Genomic DNA, 21,932 nt, shown 5'->3' with positions numbered 1-21,932 from the left:
TATAAATACATGTAAGACTGCGTCACCAGTGACCACAGACTTGAACATATAAATACATGTAAAACCGCGTCACCAGTGACCACAGACTTGAACATATAAATACATGTAAAACCGCGTCACCAGTGACCACAGACTTGAACATATAAATACATGTAAAACCGTGTCACCAGAGACCACAGACTTGAACATATAAATACATGTAAAACCGCGTCACCAGTGACCACAGACTTGAACATATAAATACATGTAAAACCGCTGACTCTGCTGCAGCATCGCAGTGACCACAGACCTGAAAAGGACAAAACTATGGAAAATGGACAGTAAAGTAAAAAATTATTTAGAATAAGTGTGGAAATAGTAAAGGAAGGAAATCAGGAAGAGAGAAAGGGTGGGGGCAAGACTGAAGAAAGAGTGAGGGAGGGAGTGGGGAAGGCGGTGTGGGGGGAAGAGAAGGAAGAGACAGCAGCAGAGTCTCCTCAGTACTGAAGAGGCTCGCACAGGGGTGAGACAGGTGTGAGAACAGATGAAAATAGAGACACGAGAGAATGGCTTGGTTTGGTTTCGAGACACAGTTTCTTTGAGTAACCCTGCCTGTTCTGGATCTCGCTCTGTAGCCCAGGCTGGCCTCGAACTCACAGAGACCTGCCTGCCTCTGCCTCCTGAGTGCTGGGATTAAAGGCGTGTGCCGCCACTGCCCACTGAGAATGTTTTAGAAGCTAGTAATGTAAACAAGACAAGAGAGAGAGAGAGGGGAGATAAAAAACCCAACTAAGAAAGAGAAAATATATTGCCCCCAGTGAAAAAATGTTAACAAAATGATATGAATGTTTAAAGGGAGAGAAGAAAAGCATTGTTCATTTCTTTAAAGAGACTTCAATTATATTTTGTTTATTTTGAATTGGGAGGTGGTGTGCACATGCCTCAGCATAAGGGTGGAGGTTAGAGGACAGCTTGAAGGAGTTGGGCCTCTGCTTCCATCATCTCTTAGGGCACCAGGGGTCAGACTCAGGTCATCAGGCTTGGTTGCAAGTCCTTTACCCTCTGAGCCATCTTGCCAGCCCATTAAAAATATTTGAAGATTCTTACAATGCAGTACGAATCCAGCTAAATGTGTAGGAGGAGAAAAGAAGCACGTGAGGGTGGGGCCTAAGGGGCGTCACGACAGCTTCTTTGGGGGCATTGAGTCGGAGTTGGAGACTTCTGCTTATGCTGGGGCAGGCCATTTGAACTTGCAGGCTTCCGTGTTTGCTGGTCTATGCTGTGGAGGAGTCCATTGAACTGTGTCCACTGTCCACCAGAGCTGCCCTCCCAGCGGCCATCTTCCTTCTTTGTGCATTAGGGCCCTCTGCTGGCCACACTTGACATTGCAGTCTGTGTGCTGGGAAGCTTTCTTCCCCCTGAGACTCCTGGATGATGCTCCCATGGCTCTCGACAGTGTGGGAAGCAGCCACAGGCCTGGCATGAACACAGGCAGAGGGCCTTCCCCCTTTCACAGCCTTCTGAGTTTGAGGCTCCCTGCTGGAGGGGTACAGCTGTGGGTATGGTGTACACCCCTGGAACCTGGGAGTTCTCAGGCTCTGCAGCAGTGAGCAAAGACAGGGGACTCCAGATCTTCACCTCCCCGATCGCCCCAGACTCGGAACTATCAAACTCCAGGGTAATTCCGTTGATGGGTTCCACCCCTGATACAACATGCCCCCTCCTCCCTCCCTCCCTCCCTCCCTCCCTCCCTCCCTCCTTTCCCCACCATTTCCCAGCCTGAGCCCTAGCCTCCTGCCGCTTCCCCCTCCCTTTCCAGTGTCTGTCCATTCCTTCTTTTCTCCACGGCTGCCTCTCTCGCCTTCTCTCACCCACAAGCCGTGGCAGGTCACATTAAGTCTCCTGACCTGTGGTTGTTTCGTGACCTCTAGTTTACAGGGTAGCTCAGATTTTTAAGAATGGGTTCTCTGTCACGGCGCCCAGCCAGTGCCCTTTGAGTCATACAGTATGACAAAATGAGATTTTTCTTCTCAGCTGATCAGTTTGCTGGGAGAATTACTGTCTTACCAAAACCTCACACCTGGATTTGAGGCTCATGGGGGTTGCGGGCCTTCCTGAGGCAGGCTGCCCAGGTTGTGCTGGCTCACCTTTGGACACATCAGGGCGCTGAGTGGCCATAACCACTCTGCTAGCTTGTGCGCTGCACACCTTTGCTCTTTGCTTCTGCCCTTTGCCAGGACTTTCTTTGAAGGCTTCCCAAGCTCTTTCTCTGTTTCTGTCTTTGGAATAAAGTCTGGTTTTTGTTTTGTTTTGTTGTTTTATTCTGAATCTCCCCTTCCGCACCCTTTGCAGAGGAAGCAGCCTCCAGTGTGCCATCTTCTACAATATAACGTTACGACCTCACTTTAAATACTGTCTCTTTTTAATCCCAGGCTGAAGGCTGCATACGGAAGCCTTCATCACCATTCCTTGTGAGATGGGCTACACATCCCATCAGTGGTCCCAAGGAGAAATCTCTAAGTCTCATATGTTCCAACCTTGTGCAACCCAGTCTCAGTCTTGCGTGTCCATCATCTTCTCCTGGTCTTTGGGGGATGTCCAGCTTCAGCAACAGTGATGTGCACAGACTGGGCAGTTTGTCTGTTTTTCTTTTATTTGCCCCCCCCCCCCCGAGAATGGAATGAATAGCAACTTTGCTGATGACAGATGTGAGCTATGACTAGCAAAGTAGAGAGTCTTCCTGGTAGGAAACTGTAGCACGAATCCTAAAAGGGCTTATTGATAAAAGCAAACCAGGGATGGGTAAACGCTGGAAGATCAGAGAAGCAGAACAAGCCACAGCTTTCTCACCTCGCCAGTTCCTCAGCTGGTCCTGTTTCCTCAGACTGGAGGCCTCTCAGCTGAATTGTGCTGCTCATATTCCTTTCTGCTTTCTGCCATCACTCCCTAGGATTAAAGGCGTGAGTCACCATGCCTGGCTGTTTCCAGTGTGGCTTTAAACTCACAGAGATCCAGGCAGATCTCTGCCTCTGGAATGCTAGGATTAGAGGTGTGTGTGTGCCACCATTTTCTGGCCTCTGTATCTAGTGGCTGTTCTGTTCTCTGACCCCAGATAAGTTTATTAGGGTGCACAATATTTTGGAGAACACAGTACCACCACAGGAAACAGTCACTGCTGTATGGATTGCAAGGACAGGGGCAGTGCTCTGGTCTAGAAGAGGGTCTGCCTGTGATACGAACCCAGTGGTTCAACTTAGCACCTCCTCAGCCCAGAGTGTGGATGGGTAGACAGACAAGGAATTACAGGGAATGGCATCGCTTGTTTTTGGTTTTGTTATGCTTTGGTGCTTTTTCCTCTCACAGTCTTTTCTTCTTTCATAGACTGTTCTCTGAACTCATTCACTTTTTCTTTGACGTTAGAAAGGCCACTTCTTTCTTGAGAGGAGGTGTGCTACAGTGGCTATCTACCATTGGGAGATAACAGCTGAGGGGCTGTGGGCAGTTCAGCAAATGCAGTCCCTTCCTTCTCAGTGTTCCTGACCCCCGGGGGAAGGGCACCTCAGGAAGCCTTAAGGCGGGGGGGGGGGGGGGGGGGGAGCCTCAGTCCTGCACGTACCCTAGTCACACAGGTGCATGTCAACTCCTGTCGGAAAGAGCAGGTTTCTGCTTGTATTTCTGACTATTCCTTTGGAGGAGATGGAATTAAGATGAAGTTACCTTTATTCTGCATGGTGAGAAACTACTTTGATAACTGACATTGGAGTACTTGGGTGGAGAATTATGCATGAGACAAACTGTTTGCTTTTCCCGGACTTGATTATAAACTGGTAGAAGGAATACAGTGAGCCTTTCTTTCTCCTTTGGTTTCACTTAGCACCTCTGACAAAGCCAAGATGATGCCAGGCAGAGAGGAGGCAGAGGCAGGCAGATCTCTGAGCTTGGGGTCAGCCTGGTCTACAAATCCAGTTACAGAACAGCCAGGGCTACCCAGAGGAACCCTGTCTCAAAAAATACAGTAAAATAAATGAACATGGGCTGGAGAGATGGCTCAGAGGTTAAGAGCACTGGCTGCTCTTCCAAAGGTCCTGAGTTCAATTCCCAGCAACCACATGGTGGCTCACAACCATCTGTAATGAGATCTGGTGCCCTCTTCTGGCCTGCAGGGATACATGCAGGCAGAACACTGTATATATGATAAATAAATAAATCTTTTAAAATAAATAAATGAACAAAAAGTCGAGTGGATGAACTGTTCTCCAGTGGTGTGCCTTCTCCAAGAGCAGCTGGTGGGATGCTCTGAAGCACTAAGTGTGGATGCCTGGGGAAGGGAGGGAAAGGTGAGCACAGAGAAGAAGACAGGCCTGTTCAAGCTGTGGAAATGTGCTGCTGTTTTAATTTGCTGAAAAATCTTTTTATTTAGCATTTGTGACCAAAGAACCAATAACGTGATCGATCAGTTTGCCCGAAATCTTCTGGACTCCATGCCTCGTGATGCAATCATCTTACTCAGGGGAGATTTGCCAGGGAATTCTCTCCGCTACTTGCATTACTGTGAGGGGCTGAGGCCAGACGTTTCCCTAGTGGATCAAGAAGTAAGTATAAGGAAAATATCTTCAGCAATATAGCAACCCTTAAACACATTCATGCTGGCGTATGCCTGTGACTTGAGTCCAAGATTTTGAAACGAGTCTGGGCAAATAGTATGATCCATTTACATAAACAGATAAGCATTATTCTTTTAAAATATGATTGGGTAAACTTTTCATAATCATTCTTTTTGTGTTTTTATAATGGGAAGAGGGTATCGTTTTTTGCTTTCCACAAGGTCTCACAGTGTAGAGCAGGTGGCCTGGAATTCTCTGTACTCCTTCCTTGGTCTCACGAGTGCTGGGATTACCAGTGCGCGCCACCAGCTGTAATCAATTCTTAGAATGTCCAATATACCACAGTCCTGTTTATTTGGAGCTAATTCATAACTTGTTTCTTCCTCATTGAAGCTATTTTATCAATATGCTTCATCTTAGAGCCAAGTAATAAACTACATTTTTTTCTGTTTAGCCATTTCACCAAGCAGATGACATTGCACACTGGCCTAACTATGAAAATTAAATTAATTGAATATAAAAAAAAATGTGGGCAAGTAAACATTTAAATTGGAAATTATTAATTATAACGCTGCTATAGAATTTTCATAGAAACTATCGATCCTATGACAGAAATGTGTTAGGAGCCTTGTAAGAACTGGGATGTCTGAGCAGAATAGGTGATGGTTCACTTTTTAGGACCACTACTGGCTGCTCTTCCAAGGGATCCAGATGGGATTCCCAGGACCTGTCTATATACAACTCACAACCATCTATAACTCCAGATCCATAGAATCCAATACCTGCTTCTGGTTTTTATGGGTACCAGACATGTACATGGTACAGGCATACATGCAGGTGAAATACACATACACATAAAATTAAGTTTAAAAAAAGAAGGTGATTACTTTAAAAAAAAAAAGTGCTATTCAAATGGTTTTCCTGGACTGGGAGTGTAGCTGAGTTGGTAGAAAGGTTGCCTAGCTCAACAGATACCCTGAGCACCACATTATTGGAGGTGTACACCTGTAATCCCAGCTGGAAGACTGGAAGTTAAAGGTCATCCTTAGCTACTCAGAGAGGTCAAGGCCAGCCTCATGTACACAAGACTATGTCTCAAAAGAAACAAGCAAATTACAAAACAAAGTAAATTTCTGAACTGAAAAACTATACTTAATTATAAGATTTATTATTTTAATAATAAATGCCAAAAAGAGAGCAAATCTAGTTTTTTGAGTAATCCTTAGGGAAGAGAGAAACCCTGGATGGTGAAGGAGTAATGTGACTTGTCCAGCTGAGCAGGCCATCTGGCTCTTTTAGTAAATGATGGGAACCTAAGAACATAGGTTTGCAGTTGCCTTGTGTGGGGATTTCACACATTGTGCATATGAGCAGTTTGCTCAGGTGTGAGCTGTACAGACAGGCAGACTGGAGTGTCAGTTCCAGTTCTGAGAACTAGGTCTGTGTTGATAACTTAGCTCTGTGAGAAAACACTGACTAAAACCAGGTTGGGAGAAGAAAGGATTTGTTTGGCTTACAGGTTATCGTCCATCAGAGCAAGGGAAGCCAAGACCCAGACTCCAGGCAGGAGCTCAAGCAGAGATGACGAGGAGCACAGCTTACTGGCTTGCACTCCATGGCTTGCTCACTGCTTGCTTCTCCCACTCAGGACCACCTGCCCAGGACTGGTACCACCCGTAGTGGGTTGGTCCTTCCCACGTCAATCATTAATCAAAGAAATGCAGCACAGATGTGCTCACAGGCCAATCTGATGATGGAAGCAATTCTCCTTTGAGGGTCCCTCCTTCCAGGTGACTCTAGTTTGTGTCCAGGTGTCAAAAATTAACCAGCACAGATACCTAGTTTCAAACCTCACTTCCTTAAACAAAGCAGGATGCTTCTTGCCTTGCTGGCATAGTTCTCAGTTGAGAGTAACATGTCTTTCAGAGCTTCCAAAGACTTCATAATGCCCACTCCTAAAACACTCACTAGCAAAGGGGAGTCACTAGGCCTGAGCACATTGCTGCCTGAGAGAGTTGATCGTAATCAAGAGTGTGTTTGTAATAATAATAAAAAAAAGACGACAGTAGCTATTGCTGGGCCAACAATGGTACCTGATAGAATTATAGTAAGGTTATCATGAGAATTAACTAAGGAATATTAAGCTCATAACATATTACTCGATTGATGTGAATGTCCCAAGTACTGAAACTATTGGGTAATAAAATATTTGAGTTGTATAATATATGCATTTGAAATTAATTTGTCATTTGTTAATTGAATGGCTTATATAAGGTAAGTAAAATATGAGCACAATTGCCTAGATGATCATATTCAAGATGTAAATAGGAGTCTTTTCTATGAAAATACAGAATTAAGTATATAATTAAGAAAAGTGATTTTTTTTATTATTTTAATGAAAAGACATGTGAATCTAGTTGTGGTGACGAATACCTGTAATCTCAGTCAGTTCTCAGGAGCCACCAGCAGGAGGATCAAGAGTGTAGTTGGAAGGTTTCTTTAGTACTGCAGCCACTTATAAAATAATCACTCAGAGGCTTAATATTATTTACAAACTGTATGGCTTATGTCAGGCCTCTAGCTAGCTAGCTCTTACATCTTAAATTAACCCATTTCTATTAATCTATGTTTTGCCACATGTTCCATGGCTTACTGGCCTGCTGGCATGTTATTCCTTGGGCTGGCGTCTCCCCAGACTCTGCCTTTCGCTTTCCTGTCTCTCTCCTTGGATTTCCTGCCTGCCTCTAAGCTGCCTTGCCATAGGCTAAAGCAGCTTATTTCTTAACCAATGGGAACAACATATATTCACAGCATACAGAAAGACATGCCCCAGCAGAAGAGTTTGAAGCCATCTGGGCAGTGATGGCACATACCTTTAATCCCAGCATTTGGGAGGCAGAGACAGAAGATCTCTGTGAGTTCAAGGCCAGCCTGATCTACAAAGAGATTTCTAGACCAGCCAGGGTGACATAGTAAGACCATCTCAACAAAAAGAAACAAAACAAAAGTTTGAAGCTAGCCTATGTCACCAGTGAGATTATCTTTGTAATTAAAAACACTGCCTCAAAAATCAAAACAAAATAAAAAATGTATAAGGATATGTGATTAATTGGGGACTACTAATAAATTCAGATTATTTAGCCAAAAAGGTTATGAGCTTTGAGACCTAGGTTATTATATAATTGAGCTTCTCAAGGTCAGAGATTATATCTTATTCGTCATAAGTGAGCAACACTAAGAAGATAAGAATGTAGTAATGATACATTTGTGTATTTTGTCTAGGTTATTTGGTCTGTCCATCAAAGACATTTCAACTACAACTAAAATAATTGGAGCACTGTTGTGTGCTATGCAGTGTGCTAGGTGCACAGAGATGAAAAGATACAGTACCTCCCCTCTGGGAGCTCAGGCTAGGGAGGAGTAGGCCTAGAACTATACCAGAGGTAGGTACAGAGGCTGGGGAGGGGGAGGGCTCCCGAGGGCTGTGTCTTTGCTGGTTCTGAGGATTGAGTTCCATTCTCTAAGACTGGGGATCATCATCCGGGAGTTGGCAAGTGCATGGAGGTGAAGTAGAGCCAGGGTAGTGGTCATCTCTTCAGACATGAAACCTGAGAATTAAGTCATTCTTAAAGCACAGCAGTGCCGCATTCCTCAGTTTACCTGAAAGTATTTTCCCAGTTATTTAATTAGAGCCTGTCCTTGGCTGTTGGTGGACCTGATACTTTGCAACATGTCCTGAGGTGTGGCTCCCTATGATCTTTCTGACAGATGATGACTTATGAGTGGTATTTACCCAAGATGGCAAAGCATCTACCGGGAGTGCACTTTCCTGGGGACCGGTGGAACCCCGTGGAAGGGGTCCTACCTAGTGGAGTGGTCACATTCAATCTTCGCCACTTCCTTGAAATGAATAAACAGTAAGCACTCTTTTCATATTATAGCTTTTCTAAAATGGTTTCTGAAGCAGCTGTGCCTCATCCAAATGACCAATTTTCTACCTATTTCCCTGTCACCGGTGAGATTATCTTTGTAATTAAATTGAATATCTGTGCATAAATGAGGCCAGGCAGAAATAAATGTTATTGTTCTGGGTAAAAGAAAAATAAAGACAGATTAGCAAGAACAGCAAATAAGATCTTAGCACAATTCTGAGAAATTGGAGATGTGCCTGCCTACTTGAAATCATTGCAGGTGGATCGCAAGCAATTACGGTTCCCTCCTGATCAGCACTGTGGCCCCCTTTTAAATATAAAGCATTTTTTTCCAGGAATAATCACTGTATAAAAATAGCTTAGGCATTTTTATAAAGGATAAAACATTTTTATAAATAAGAAAAACACCTACAGTTTATGCTAGCTGAGGATAAAATAAGAGAATTGTGAATTCTGTACTTGAGAACATGAAATGATTTGCAGTTAAGGTCAAGAACAAGTGAGTCCTCAGTGGTGAGTCCTGAGCATGGCTTCTGTCTGAGATGCTTGGGAGTGTCCCCAGCTTGAAAAAGAGGCATTGATTTCATGGTTTGTTTTTTTGTTTGTTTGTTTGGTTTTTTGTTTTTGTTTTTTTTCTTGTGAAGAGGACTTAAAAATTTTTTTTAATAAATTCCAATGTCAAGATATTCGTTGGTAGGGAAACAAAATGCAGTTTTCAGTGTGCTGCTGAGCCTATCCTCAGTGGCTCATGAATGATAGGAAGGGGATGGGTACAACGTGTTGTAAGAATAGCATTCAATTAGGATATTCCGAAGTAAGACACAACAAGCCAATAGCATCCCCAAACTGGCATTTTTGTGAGTTTCATTTAATTCTGCTTCAAAAATTTCCAAATATTTGCTCTGTTATAGCTTGTGTTAGGTCCTGGCAACAAAATGAGAAGTGAGGCTGAGGTCCAAATCCCAGTGGACCATGGTCGAGTTGGCTGTGTACAGTGATGTGAATATAACTAGCTAGAGTGTGGGAAGTTCTTCACTAGCAAGTGTGAAACATGCCGCAAGTGCTACTGGGTAGATTATTTGACGACCTAAGCTAAGCATCCTGGGAACATGTCAGACAAGAAGCCATTCATTTTGCCTATGGGTGTTCACTCAGCATTTGTTGGGAAATGAAAGTTGGGATTGGAGAGACGCTCAGCAGTTAGGAGGACTTACTTGCTGCTCTTCTAGAGGACCCAGAAGACCTAGTTCAGTTTCCCATTCCCAGTTTACAGTAGCTTACAATAACTCCAGGTCCAAGGGATCCAAGCCCTCTTCTGGCTCACAGGCCCCCTCACACACAGGAGCACACACGCACAGTATGCACATAGAAAGAAAAGAAATGACCGTCTGAAGTGACCCGAGAACAATGCTGTAGAAATATCACAGCCAATGCTGTAGAAATATCACAGCTCCCTGGGGAATGAGACATTGCAGAAAAGCTGTCAAGGGTACCATGGTACCACTGTTGTCGTTTTGATAACTGGCTTTGAACTCTGGTTGTTTTTAGCATAAGTTACTTATTTACATACCCTGTACATGTACCCACACATATGGTATATTTTGTAGAGAGGATAATCTAGCTTCTTTTACCTCACATATCATAAACGTTTTCTGTGTAGTCAGTCAGTCTCATAAACTCACAAGATGAAATTCACAGATAATAGAGAGATTCGGTTTCAAAACAGAATTTTATTGTAGGTAAGTGCTTGAGAGAAAGCAAGCAAGCAGAGGTCCTGTGTAGCAAGAGCAGTCTCGGGCAAGGGCTGTCACTGGTGTCCTGCTCTAAGGGCTGCTAAAGCTTTGTCCTGTGAAGGCATTGGGTGGGGAGAGCTGGTCAGTCCAGTTGTCCTCCCCACAGGTGTTCATCCTGGGCTCTGAACTGGAGTGTGGGCTCACCTAAGGGATCTGACTCCTCACGGCATCCCGGCAGGCAGCTGTGTTCGTTAGGTTGCTCTGTAAAAGGAGAGAGATTAAAACAAACAGACACACACCAGTGCCCTTAAACGGTTTTGGTATTTTTGTCCTCCGGCCAGGATAAAAGTGCCAGGAAAACCAAGGACATTTCTAGCTTCTCCTTTGGAGTCCTCATCTCTGTCTGGCCAGTTTTTCACTTTTCACATCACTACCCAGAGGAACTGGTTGTGTCCTCCTCAGGGCCCTCAGAGGGCTGCTGCTGGGTCCCTCTCTGGAGCACCGCATCTTCCCAAGAGTGACTTGTTTCACTGGAGGCTGGGCTTCCTTCACCAGCCCTAGGACCAGGCAGATGAGAAGACACAGGGAGCTAATAACTTCCCGAGTCATGGAGCAGTGGGTGTGAAGGGAAAATATGAAGTCTAAGCTGACAAATTGTCTTCTTTCAAAGTTATCCAAGTCACTTACTTTCTTTTTTACTTTCTAATACTCTGCTCTGTTTCCCCTTTCTACTAAGCAACCTCAAATAGGAAGAGAACCACTGTTAAAGCCATTTCTGTTTCTAACTTTTGTAGGCTCTAAAGTTCCTAACACTTATTCTAATCTGATTAATTTAATTCCAGCCAGTATTTATTATGTGTTAACCTCATGCTGTGTGGCATTCAAAGTTAATACAGGGACAGAGAGTCTATCCTCAGGATGCTTCTAGGCTTCTCAGGGAGACTTACAGATGCAAATAATAAGCATAGAAATGACAAAAGAGATAATAAAGCACAATGGACATGCAGGGGATAGGGAGACTTAGAATTCTACCTGTAAAATAAGAAGGAATCGCAAAGAAAGCGTTTGTTTACATGTGACACAATGCCATGCCAGTGTTCCTGGTGATAAGGTCCCTGTCTTAGAATGAGAGGCAGGAAGATTTTTCTCACCGGTTTCTGTTTGTTGCTTCCTGCAGTTTTCTGTTTTGTCTTGTTTTACAGTAAATACATTTTTTACACTGTACCTGGGAAAGATTTAAATAAACCAACATGCTCACAAATGGCACGTTCGCAAATGGCGTATAAATAACTAAGGCTTATGGAGGCCAAAATGACCTTCCATGAACTAAAGAAATGTGACGTTTTGAATTGTATGCTTTTCTGTTTTGGGTAGAAAAGAAACATTTGTTTGCATAGGAATTCATGAAGGTGACCCAACTTGGAAAACGAACTATTCACTTTGGCCATGGGGATCTTGTGACAAGTTGGTTCCTTCAAGGACTGTGTTCAACCCCGAAGAGTGGATTAAACGCACACGAAGTCTTTATAACTGGACTGAAGAATATGGAAGGTATGAGCAGCAGGTGTGTTTTTAGGCAAATATCAGTTTTGTGTGTCTAAAAGCAAAAATGGCTACATTTTGAGAGACCTTGTCTGTTGTTTTGGGGTGTTGAGACAAGTTCTTACTATTCAGGCTGGCCTCAAACTCAGGGTCCTCCTGCATCAGCCTTCCCAGTGCTGGGGTCACAAGCCTGCCCCACCACTCTTGGCTCTTGAGATGCCTTTTAATTTTTTGTTGAGTTTTTTTTAATATCATTTTCTGCCCACAAAAGATCATCAAACATCAGCAGAAAGAGATGGTTTCTCTCTTCTCCTGTCTAGGAGATCAGAGGGAAGGAGGCTGTGGGGAGTGGGTTCCCTAAGAGTCTGGTGCATGGTACCCGTGCTTTCAGGCCATGACACTGTAGTTTGCTCTGAGTGGAGGCACTGGTGAGCTGGGGGTAAGCTCTAGGAAGCACTCTGTTGCCCAGGATGGCTCCTTAGGTGTGAACTTGCTAAGCTCCTTCTGCAAGAATGCAGGCGCAGTTTAGCATGCAGCTGAGTGATGCAGCACTCTCCTAGCGTGTGTGTGGCTGGAGTGGGGAATGCAATCCCCAGCCCCAAAACAAAAGACAGGTTCTGTAGGGCAGGCTGCCTGGAGAACCTTCTCCCATGGTCATCAACTTGTCAACATTGCTTAGGATGTCGTTAACTCCTCTTGAGCATTTCTGCATAAAGTTCGCCTTACCTTTGGGAAATAAGGCCATCAAACAGATTGCCCTGTTACCTGTTGTTTTGAGTTCTGAGTTATTGAGCTGGAGAAATGACTCATGGGTGAAGAGCCTGTACGCTCTTGCGGAAGACCCAACGCAGTTCCCAGCACCCGCAAATGGTGGCTTCAGAACGACCTGTAACTCCAGCTCCAGGGGATCCAACGTTCTCTTCCGGCATCCACAGCCATCTGCGCTCATGTACAAAACACCCCACACACAGTTAAATAAAAATAGTTTTAAATTAATGGATTGTTCCACATCAGATAGCCTAGTGTTTATAATTTAGGCACAAAAGGAAAAATCATATTAACAAGTGCTATGAAAGTTTTTTGAGACAGTATGAGCTAACAGCACATTGTTATATAATTCATAAGAAAAGTTAAAAAAAATAATGGTCTTCTGGATATGGTAGTGCATGCCTCAGATCCCCGTACTCGGGAGGCTTGAGTCAGAAGGATTGTGAGTTCAAGCCCATCCTGATATACATAGTGAAAATTACATTTTCTTCAGATAGCTGATGAAAAATACATGTCCATATTGTTCCTTAGCTCCATTCTATTTAAACAGATACATAATAAGAAATTTTAATTATAAATTTCTTATCTTAATTTTTATTATAAATTTTTAATTATAAAATCCTGGGCCAGGCAGTGGTGGCGCACGCCTTTAATCCCAGCACTTGGGAGGCAGAGGCAGGTGGATCTCTGTGAATTCAAGGCCAGACTGGGCTACAGAGTGAGTTCCAGGAAAGAAGCAAAGCTACACAGAGAAACCCTGTCTCGAAAAAACCAAAAAAAAAAAAAAAAAAAAAAAAAATTCTGGCTAGCAGTTGTTTGGCCAGAATTCTTCAAGCAGCCCATAGCCCAGCAGGGTTTAGTGAAGCTTCTCTTCACATGTGCTCTTGGCTATGTCCTAGTATGACCTGTGCCTCACTGTGTCCCCTCATAGGTTCGGGGACGGCTGCCCAATGCCTGTGCCTCTTCCCTCTGTCCTCTGCTCCCTTGAGGTCCGATTAAGAGTTAGTAGATGCACCTACTAAATGCAAAACTTTCTGGTGTGCTCACTATCAATACGTCAAGAGCCAGCCTGTTTCAGTGGCCTTAGAAGATCATAAAATAGACATTGTGCATCATAATGTAGTATGACTGATGGAAGGATACTGTTTCTCTTGTAATTACAGATTTGATCCATCTTCTTGGGAATCCGTGGCTAATGAGGAGATGTGGCAAGCAAGGTGACTGATCTACTACATTTTAGTATTTGTCGGCTGTTTTTAACATAGCAAAGAAATAGCCCATGGCACTTTTCATTCTGGGAATATAGACAAGTGGAAATAAAAATGACTTAAGGGCAGCTGTCTTGTTCAGAACATTGTATTGTTATGTGTGCATAATCTCATCTTCATAACCCATGAGGCTCTGTTATCTCCATTTTATAAAAGAGTCAGGTAGATGGATTTCTGAGGGCACTTAATGGCAGTGATGGAATCTGAAGCTCACTATGGCCCTGAGGCACTCCTCACTCCATACTTCTGCTCCGGCTAAGCCAGTGGAAGGAGGAGAGATGGGGCGGAATTGAGCTTTAAAGCCCTGTCTCTATGTGCCATGCCAGTCTGTTGTTAAAGCATCAGTTAGCACTTACCAGAGGCCAAGCCCTGTGCCTGGCCAGAAGCAACACATGAGTACAACCCAGTTCCTGCCTTCACGGGGCACAGCCTGTTGTGGGAGACTTTGTGAAAAGATATTATCCCTTACTGTGACGGATGCTATAGCTTCCTGTTGTTCAGAGAGAGGGGTCATACTGTTCTATATGGATCACTTCGTAGTGAAACAACTGCTTCTCTTGGTCCCTGTCATTATTTTTAAATAATCAACCAAAGGGGGCCTGCAAGACGGCTGCCTCAGCAGGTAAAGGCACTTGTTGTCAAGCCCGGTGACCTGAGCTTGATCCTTGGAACCCACAGGTTGGAAAGAGAGCTGACTTCTCTAAATTGTCCTCTGATCAGCACATTAGAGATACGACATGCAGGTTCACACAGACACAAGATAAATCAATGTCAAAAATTCACATCAACTCACACTAGTAAACTTTGGCCAAAACATCAGTACAAAAGTCCTAAGCAATACAGAAAGGTGTCCCTCATGCCTGGGGAGTTCATCCTTCTGTGAAAATACACTGATGCCCAGTCTATTCCAGAGATTGCGTTCTGACAATTGAGTTATAGTATAGAGCACTTGCACATGTTTAAAGATTTATTAAGAATTATATGGGGCTGGAGAGATGACTCAATGGTTTAGAGCACTTGCTGCTCTTCCAGAGGTCCTGGGTTCAATTCCCAGCACTCACATGGCTGTTCACGTCTGTCTGTAACTCCAGTTTCAAGGGCCCCAACAACATCACCCAGATATACATGTAGGCAAAACACCAATACACATAAAATTTTAAACTAAATAAATTTAAAAAAAAAAAAAGAATTACAAAGAAATACAGCTGTCAGGCAGTGGTGGTGCACACCTTTAATCCCAGCACTTGGGAGGCAGAGGCACTTGGATCTCTTTGAGTTCAAGGCCAGCCTGGTCTACAAAGAGTTAGTTCCAGGACAGCTAGAACTGTTACAAAGAGAAACACTGTCTCAGGGGAAAAAAAAGAAAAAGGGGGAAAAAAGGAAAAGAAATACAGTTCCTTGGGCCAGCAAGAGGACTCAGCAGGTAAAAGTGTATCAGTGTGAGTTTGATCCTCACTACTTCTGTGGAAGAAAGAGAAAACTGATTGCTGCAAGTTGTCCTTTGACCTCTGTATTTACAATGCAGCACATAGAGCCCTGTGCCCTACCATCACATACACACAAATAAATAAAATGTAATAAGATGTTTTTTAAATAAAGAACTATAACTCCACTATAGTCATTGCAAAATTGCTGTTTGTGCCAGCATGTTTTTGAAGAAGTTAAAAAATGGCCTAAAGTTGCCAGTCTAGTTCCAGGGACAAACACTTGCTTTAAAAACCGGATCAAAGCTACACTGCACAATTGTTGGTTGTGATTGACTGTGGGAAAGCTGGGAGATAATCACATAAAAGAGGAAAGCAGGTCATTATTCAGGCAGGTATTGATTTAATTAGTGTGCTGTACACGATTTGGATGTTTGTGTGCTCCAAGAATCCAGCCCCTTTTGAGAACTGGGCATATGGCACAAACTGCTGGGATGGGCGCCTTCGGGGAAGCACTGACAAACCCAGAAGGTCTCCCTGAAGATGTGCACCAGGACCATAGTGATGATAGGACCCTTCTCCCCAAAGTGTCAGTGGTGAGTGTGAGTGCTGTGCCCTGGGGGGCTTTGGTGTTGAGTGTGAGCACTGTGCCCTGGGGGGCTTTGGTGTTGAGTGTAAGCACTGTGCCTTGGGGGGCTTTGGTGTTGAGTGTGAGTGCTGTACTTTAGGGGGCTTTGGTGTTGAGTGTGAGCACTGTGCCCTGGGGGGCTTTGGTGTTGAGTGTGAGCACTGTGCCCTGGGGGGCTTTGGTGTTGAGTGTGAGCACTGTACCTCAGAGGGCCTTGGATTGCTGTTGGTTCAGAGGAAATTTCCATGCACACAAGAGAATGAAGAATGCACCAAAGAGGAGTTTGTGCTGTGGTATGATTCTAACGTGCGTTCTTCCTCCCACCCCCAGGATGAAAACACCATTCTTCATCTTTAACTTGGCAGAGACGGCCACGGTGCCTCCAGACGTGAAAGCACAGCTCTACACTCATGCATATAAAGTAGGTTTCAGTTTTGCTGAAGGGCATCTACTGGGAGGTGGAAGTGACTGGAGTGGAGACTGGGTGTGCAACAGAAGTTGTATTCTCTACTGTCCAGCTTATCTTGAGCATTATAAAGTAGCACAGATGGGGAAATATTCCATTTCAATTGTGTCAGAAGCAGTGTTTAAGGTAAAGGGTCATAGTAATGAAAATAACATCCCCACCCCACAGCGCCTGGACCACTGCCTTCTGTGGTAAAAGGCACTCTGTAATAAGGCTGAGTTAAAGGACGTGAGATCAAGCTTATCCTGGATTAGCCAACTGGGTCCAATATGATCATGGGGGCCCTGTAAAAGACACACCAGAGAGAGAGATTTGGGAACGGTATCCACTGGCCATGGAGATGGAGAAAGGGCTGTGAGTTACAGGCACAGACGATTCTGGAAACTAGAAAGGGAAGGAACAAATTGTGCCAAGTGCAGGAATGCAGTGCGGCTGATGTCTCGGCTTCTTCCCCCGGGGCAGGACAGTGAGCCCGTCTCGGCTTCTTCCCCCGGGGCAGGACAGTGAGCCCATCTGGGGCTTCTTCCCCTGGTGCAGGACAGTGAGCCCGTCTGGGGCTTCTTCCCCCGGGGCAGGACAGTGAGCCCGTCTGGGGTTCTTCCCCCGGGGCAGGACAGTGAGCCCGTCTGGGGTTCTTCCCCCGGGGCAGGACAGTGAGCCCGTCTGGGGTTCTTCCCCCGGGGCAGGACAGTGAGCCCGTCTGGCTTTTCGCCAGTGTCTGTGGACGTTCGTGGCAGCACCGAGGGGAAACTAACATCATGGCTTTACTAAAACTGCCACGTCACCCTCAGTGCAAAATCCTGCCTGCTCGTGAAATTATAGCCGTGGCTGGTAGCGGAGTCCTGAGGACAGAGAAAAGCCACAGAAAGAGTCTGTCTCCTGACTAGCCTTAGGAAGCCCAACACCTTCCAAAGGCATAGCTACACTCTCCTCAGGAAAGGCACACTCACTGAGAGGCTTTTGGTGTACTGTTTGGACAAGGCTCTGGTTTCCTGTGACTTTTAACACTGGCCTTTTCTAACACCACAAGACTTAGCCAGTTGGCCGTGCAGAAGCATATATCCCGGTAAGGGCCTGTGCACACAGAGCTCAGGCCCTTCCTGTGTGAGCAGCCAAGTTCCCCTCTCTCTGGACCGCTGTGGTTCTCCTCAGCCAGCACATTTGCTTGCTGCTGACATAAAGCAGCAGAGTGTCCAATTGGCATGACTTACGTGCTGCTAACTTTTGAACACTAGCTCACTTTTATTCATTCTTCACTCACAGCACTTGTTGAACACCTGCTCGATACTGCGTATTGTGTTAGATATGGTCCTGTCTCTGCTGTCACAAAGGTAGCTGGTTACAGCAAGGATGTTGAGGATGAGCCACTCCACAGTCCCAGATCAGTCTTCTGTGTGCTGACAGTCGTGCTACGCATAGGACCCAGGGATCTGAGCCTGAGTGCTGGGAAGAGATATCATGAGGTGCCATGCTGGAATGTCAGGATGAGCCAGCCAGATAGATGGTAGAAAGTGACGGGAGCGAGGCTGGTCCAAAAGGAGGCAGCCCCAGGGGCAAAGGCAGAGTCCTCCAGGGCACCCCACTCAAGGACAGTGAGGGAGTCGATTTTCGAAGGCAGCCTGTAGAGTTCTGTCTGGCAGCTAAGAGGTCAGAGTCTAAGCTCACTCGAACGTAAATGTCAGCTGTGAGTCACCAATGTGAAGGGAAACTGTTCTGAGAAGAAGCTGAAGACAGATGGGGTTTTTAAATCTCCAAAGGACAGTCACAGGCTGTAGAGTTCTTGACAAGACGCTGTTTTAGTGGGCATTCATTTGGCTGCTTTGGAGGAGACGGGAAAAGATCATTAACTGGTCTCTGTCCACTACATGATATTGTGAACACAGCCCTACTTCCAAAGCACTGTCTGGTCTGTCCTCAGTTGGCAGGCACACTACTAGTTACGCAGTGCTAACGGGGCGGTGAAATTCCTAAAGAAGGAAGCATCATGTTCCGTTGTGCAGACTAGTCTCCACTTACCTGTTTATTTGTTAAATGTTGATGCATTCCTTCTGGAAAATTCATTATCAAAATTCTGGACTGCTGACAAGATGGCTCAGTAGGTAAAAGACATTTGCTAACAAGCCCGAGAACCTGATTTGATTCCCAGAACCTACGTGATGGAAGGAGAGAACCAACTGCCAGAAGTTGTCCTCTGACCGGCACATGTGCACTATGACACATGCGCATTTGCAGGCGTGCGCGCGCGCACACACACACACACACACACACTCACACACTAAACAATAGATAGATAGATAGATAGATAGATAGATAGATAGATAGATAGATAGATAAACAAATAGATGTTTTACTTCTACTTGCATCCAATTAACACTGTCTCTGCAGTTGGGAGGGCAGTGTTTTGGCTCTGACGATGGTAAATTATAGGGTATTGTGAAGATTTTCAGCATTGCCCTTTTAGGGGCTCTCTTGATTCTGTTGTGCCAGTACACTTGATAACAATGGAATTGTTTGGATTGGATTGTTGCTAACACTACTGTTGTTCCATGTAGAGAAAAATCCATGTTAATAATGTGAAACAGAAGTTTAATTCTGCCAAGTTCTTTTTCTACACTGTCTATTAAAGATAGATTTTTTTTTTTCCAGCAGCTAAATTTAGAGGTTTAGCCGCTCGGCCTGTTGAGTAAATAGCTTTCCTCCAGTTAGAACTAAATCCTTTCCCAGAACATCTTTCTGGAGAAAGAGCACTTTGTCCTGACACAGTGTGTCTTGGGATCCTGCAGCATCCAAAGCCCCAGAAGCAGTTTTAGATGAAGCACATCTGCCTCCCGCTACTGTAGTAATTACGTAGCATCCCTGTATTTTCTGCATGGCCTGGCAATGATTAGATTTTTACTGTAGGCTGCTTGGATTTTTTTTCCTTGTGTCATTAATTTCTCTCTGTTTTCTGGTTTTGAAACAAGAAAACCTGTCAGGATAACAATGGACTCCCTACACTTGCTGTCTTCCAGCTTTACAAGGAGATAGTGTACTTGCGAGAGGAACACCCAGTGAATTGGCATAAGAACTACGCCATCGCCTGTGAGCGGATGCTGCGCCTTCCAGGGACAGACGCAGCCCCTCAAGTCCTGCTCTCTGAGACCATCAGACATTTTCGTCTCTACACTCAGAAAGCACAGACTGATCCACAGCGAGCAGACATCATAGCTGCTCTCAAGCACCTCCAAAGAGAACTGCAAAGTCTAAGAAATACAAAAAAGGTCTGAGCCAGCAAGTGGCAGCAGCCCTGCTCATGTTCTGCTTCCAGAGTTGCTCAAGTCCACAGCTTTTTCCTTCAAGTAAAGAAGATGTATCAAAAAAGTCGAGATCTCAGTTATCTCCTGGATATAAGTAACACGTACAGCAGAAACATGTTAATAGCTAAAATGTATGCCTTATGCAAAGTTATGTTTATCTCATATTGCCAAATTAGCATTTCCATGAGAAGTGTTCAGAAACATCTGCAGTTTTCATATAGTGGCTGTAGGTTCTAGATGAGAAGGAACTGTCTCCACAGACCTATAATGTCTGACCAAGTCTTTTGAGGGCTGTGATTATTGGGATCCATTTAAGAAGATATTCTTAAAATACTCATTCCAGACCAAAGGCATTTTCCATTTCCTGAAAGTGAGATGGTCTCTAAAGACAAATCTTGTTATACCTCGTTAGAATTCCTTTTTTCTTTAGTTAACTATAGTTGTTGGAGTCTGAAACTTTATCCTTTATACCAAGTATGTGGGGTTTTTTTTAAAGTTTTGAGTTTTAGCATCTTCATTCTGCAGTCACTGAAAAAGAAAGCTAATTTCATGTTTGCTTATTTCAGTTGCAGAAACAGGCAAATTAAAAGGCATTTAACATGTCCTTAATTAATTTCATATTTATGTTTCACTTCTATTTGGATTCACAGTTCTAGACCCCATAATTAGTAGGGTAGCTAGCTGCCCGGATGCACAAAGGGGCGTGGGCAAGAGTGGGGGTGGGGAGGTTGTTGAGTAAATTCATTTCTGCTACAGGCATCTTTTATACATCTTACTAAAGGGAACATGGTAAGAAATGCAAATAATAATAGTTCTTTATTTATTATGACAGTTAATTAATAGCAACCTGTTTTAATGAATAAAGTCACTCAGAGTCCTTCAGCACTTCCTAAGTAAAGGCCAGAATCTGTAGGGATTCTTTTCCCGATTGTATGGCTCCTAGACTCCAAGCACTATATAGGCCCTGTATAGAAATGCTCACTAATGAAGAGGGAGGGCTAGAAGCTTGTCTGCATTCAAAGATCACTGGTGAGTCATTCAGCAAGAAAAGGCCCCTTACCAGGAATAGTCACAGTTCCGTGGCATTGTACTAGCAAAAGGGTCTGATCAAAGGTCTCCCGTGGAGCTTGCATGGTTCCCTTTCATACTACGACCATAATTAAAACCACTAATTCTCTTTTAAAATGCTGCAGGATGCCATGTAGGCATCTGTCTGGAGTGTCCTTTGTGATGTCATAAGCTGTTAAGGACCAGTGCCGAGGGCTTTTGAGTGAAATGCCAGTCATGAAGGTGCTTCAAGACAAGGGTGCCTCTAAAAGCTTGACAGGGCCTTGACTGCACAATTCGAGCTGAATTTGCCCCTTGTCAGCTGCCAGTAAATAAATCTCAAAGGGGAAAAGCTGGAGTTTCATTACCTGATCCATGGGGCTTTGTTGGTTTTGGCATCACACAGGGGAAGCTCTTGCTCCTCCATTCTCTGGATTTGAAGATGTCCATTGGAGCCTGCAGTGCCTGGACAGGGTTCAGAGCGGAACCTTTTGAAGAGTGTCAATAGTTGTAACAGTTCAGCTGTTAGGAAGACAAATACATGGAGGAGCTCATTAATCCGCTTTTGGCTCCCGGTGCCTTTTGCCCTTTTTATCACAGCCTTATTAGGCTCCTGCTCATCTTGAACCAGAAAAAACTGAATTGAAGTTGTTGAGTACTAATTGGCAAAGACTTTTAATCATGGGCCAAGAACTTTCACTGACTTGAAAGTAACTTCTCCACAGGGAAGAGCCAGAAACCTGGTTCACCTTAAAACAAAAACCTGTTGGAGCTCAGTGTGGTGTGAAAATTGAAGGAAGCGTCGATAAATTGTCTCAGTCTACCCGTTCCAAAGAAATTATGTAAGATTATGATTTTCACTTGTCTGGGGGAAGAGGAAAATAAAGTTCAAACATTTCTTAAGAAAGTCTTTCTTGGTTCAGAAAAAATGGCTTGAGTATGTGTGGTGACCGAGTTTGCTTCTGTGTGACCGGCTGCATGTGTGACTGTTCATCTGAGAGTCTCCATGTCCATGCAGTCTTTTCCGACCCTTATTAAAGGGAACAGTGTCTATTAGCTGCCCTCTGAATGGCAAGGTTGGCCTCTGTAAGAACACCTGCCTTTTGAACGTGTGTCGTCAGCGTAGAGGCACGTCCGCTTCTGAGTGTGCTCTGCGGGCGGCCGAGGAGGGTTTGGTATTTGTGCAGCAGTGACTTTAGACCACTGTTCTTTGACAAAGCAACAATATGTAGTCTGTGGCACAGA

General features: G+C 44.5%; 1 protein-coding gene across 4 annotated transcripts in view; it reads left to right on the top strand.

Annotated features, from left to right (window-relative positions):
* The window catches only part of Tmem260 (transmembrane protein 260), a 72,712-nt gene extending 51,115 nt beyond the window's left edge, over positions 1-21,597 (top strand). The window contains exons 11-16 of one of the 4 annotated variants that reach the window (XM_028873557.2): positions 4,400-4,571; positions 8,352-8,500; positions 11,623-11,799; positions 13,722-13,775; positions 16,209-16,299; positions 19,356-21,597. In XM_028873557.2, the coding sequence (XP_028729390.1) occupies positions 4,400-4,571; positions 8,352-8,500; positions 11,623-11,799; positions 13,722-13,775; positions 16,209-16,299; positions 19,356-19,610 (898 nt within the window). In that variant the 3' untranslated portion in view covers positions 19,611-21,597. Of the gene's footprint in view, positions 1-4,399; positions 4,572-8,351; positions 8,501-11,622; positions 11,813-13,721; positions 13,776-16,208; positions 16,300-19,307 lie in introns of those variants that run through there. The other 3 variants (XM_037208581.1, XM_037208582.1, XM_028873558.2) reach the window with 3 other exon arrangements.
* Positions 21,598-21,932: the final 335 nt, after the last annotated feature.

Source organism: Peromyscus leucopus, chromosome 9 (assembly GCF_004664715.2).
Source record: "Peromyscus leucopus breed LL Stock chromosome 9, UCI_PerLeu_2.1, whole genome shotgun sequence".
Taxonomy (NCBI): domain Eukaryota; kingdom Metazoa; phylum Chordata; class Mammalia; order Rodentia; family Cricetidae; genus Peromyscus; species Peromyscus leucopus.
The sequence above is the reverse complement of the archived record's forward strand: the minus strand, read 5'-3'. Positions and strand labels throughout refer to the sequence as shown.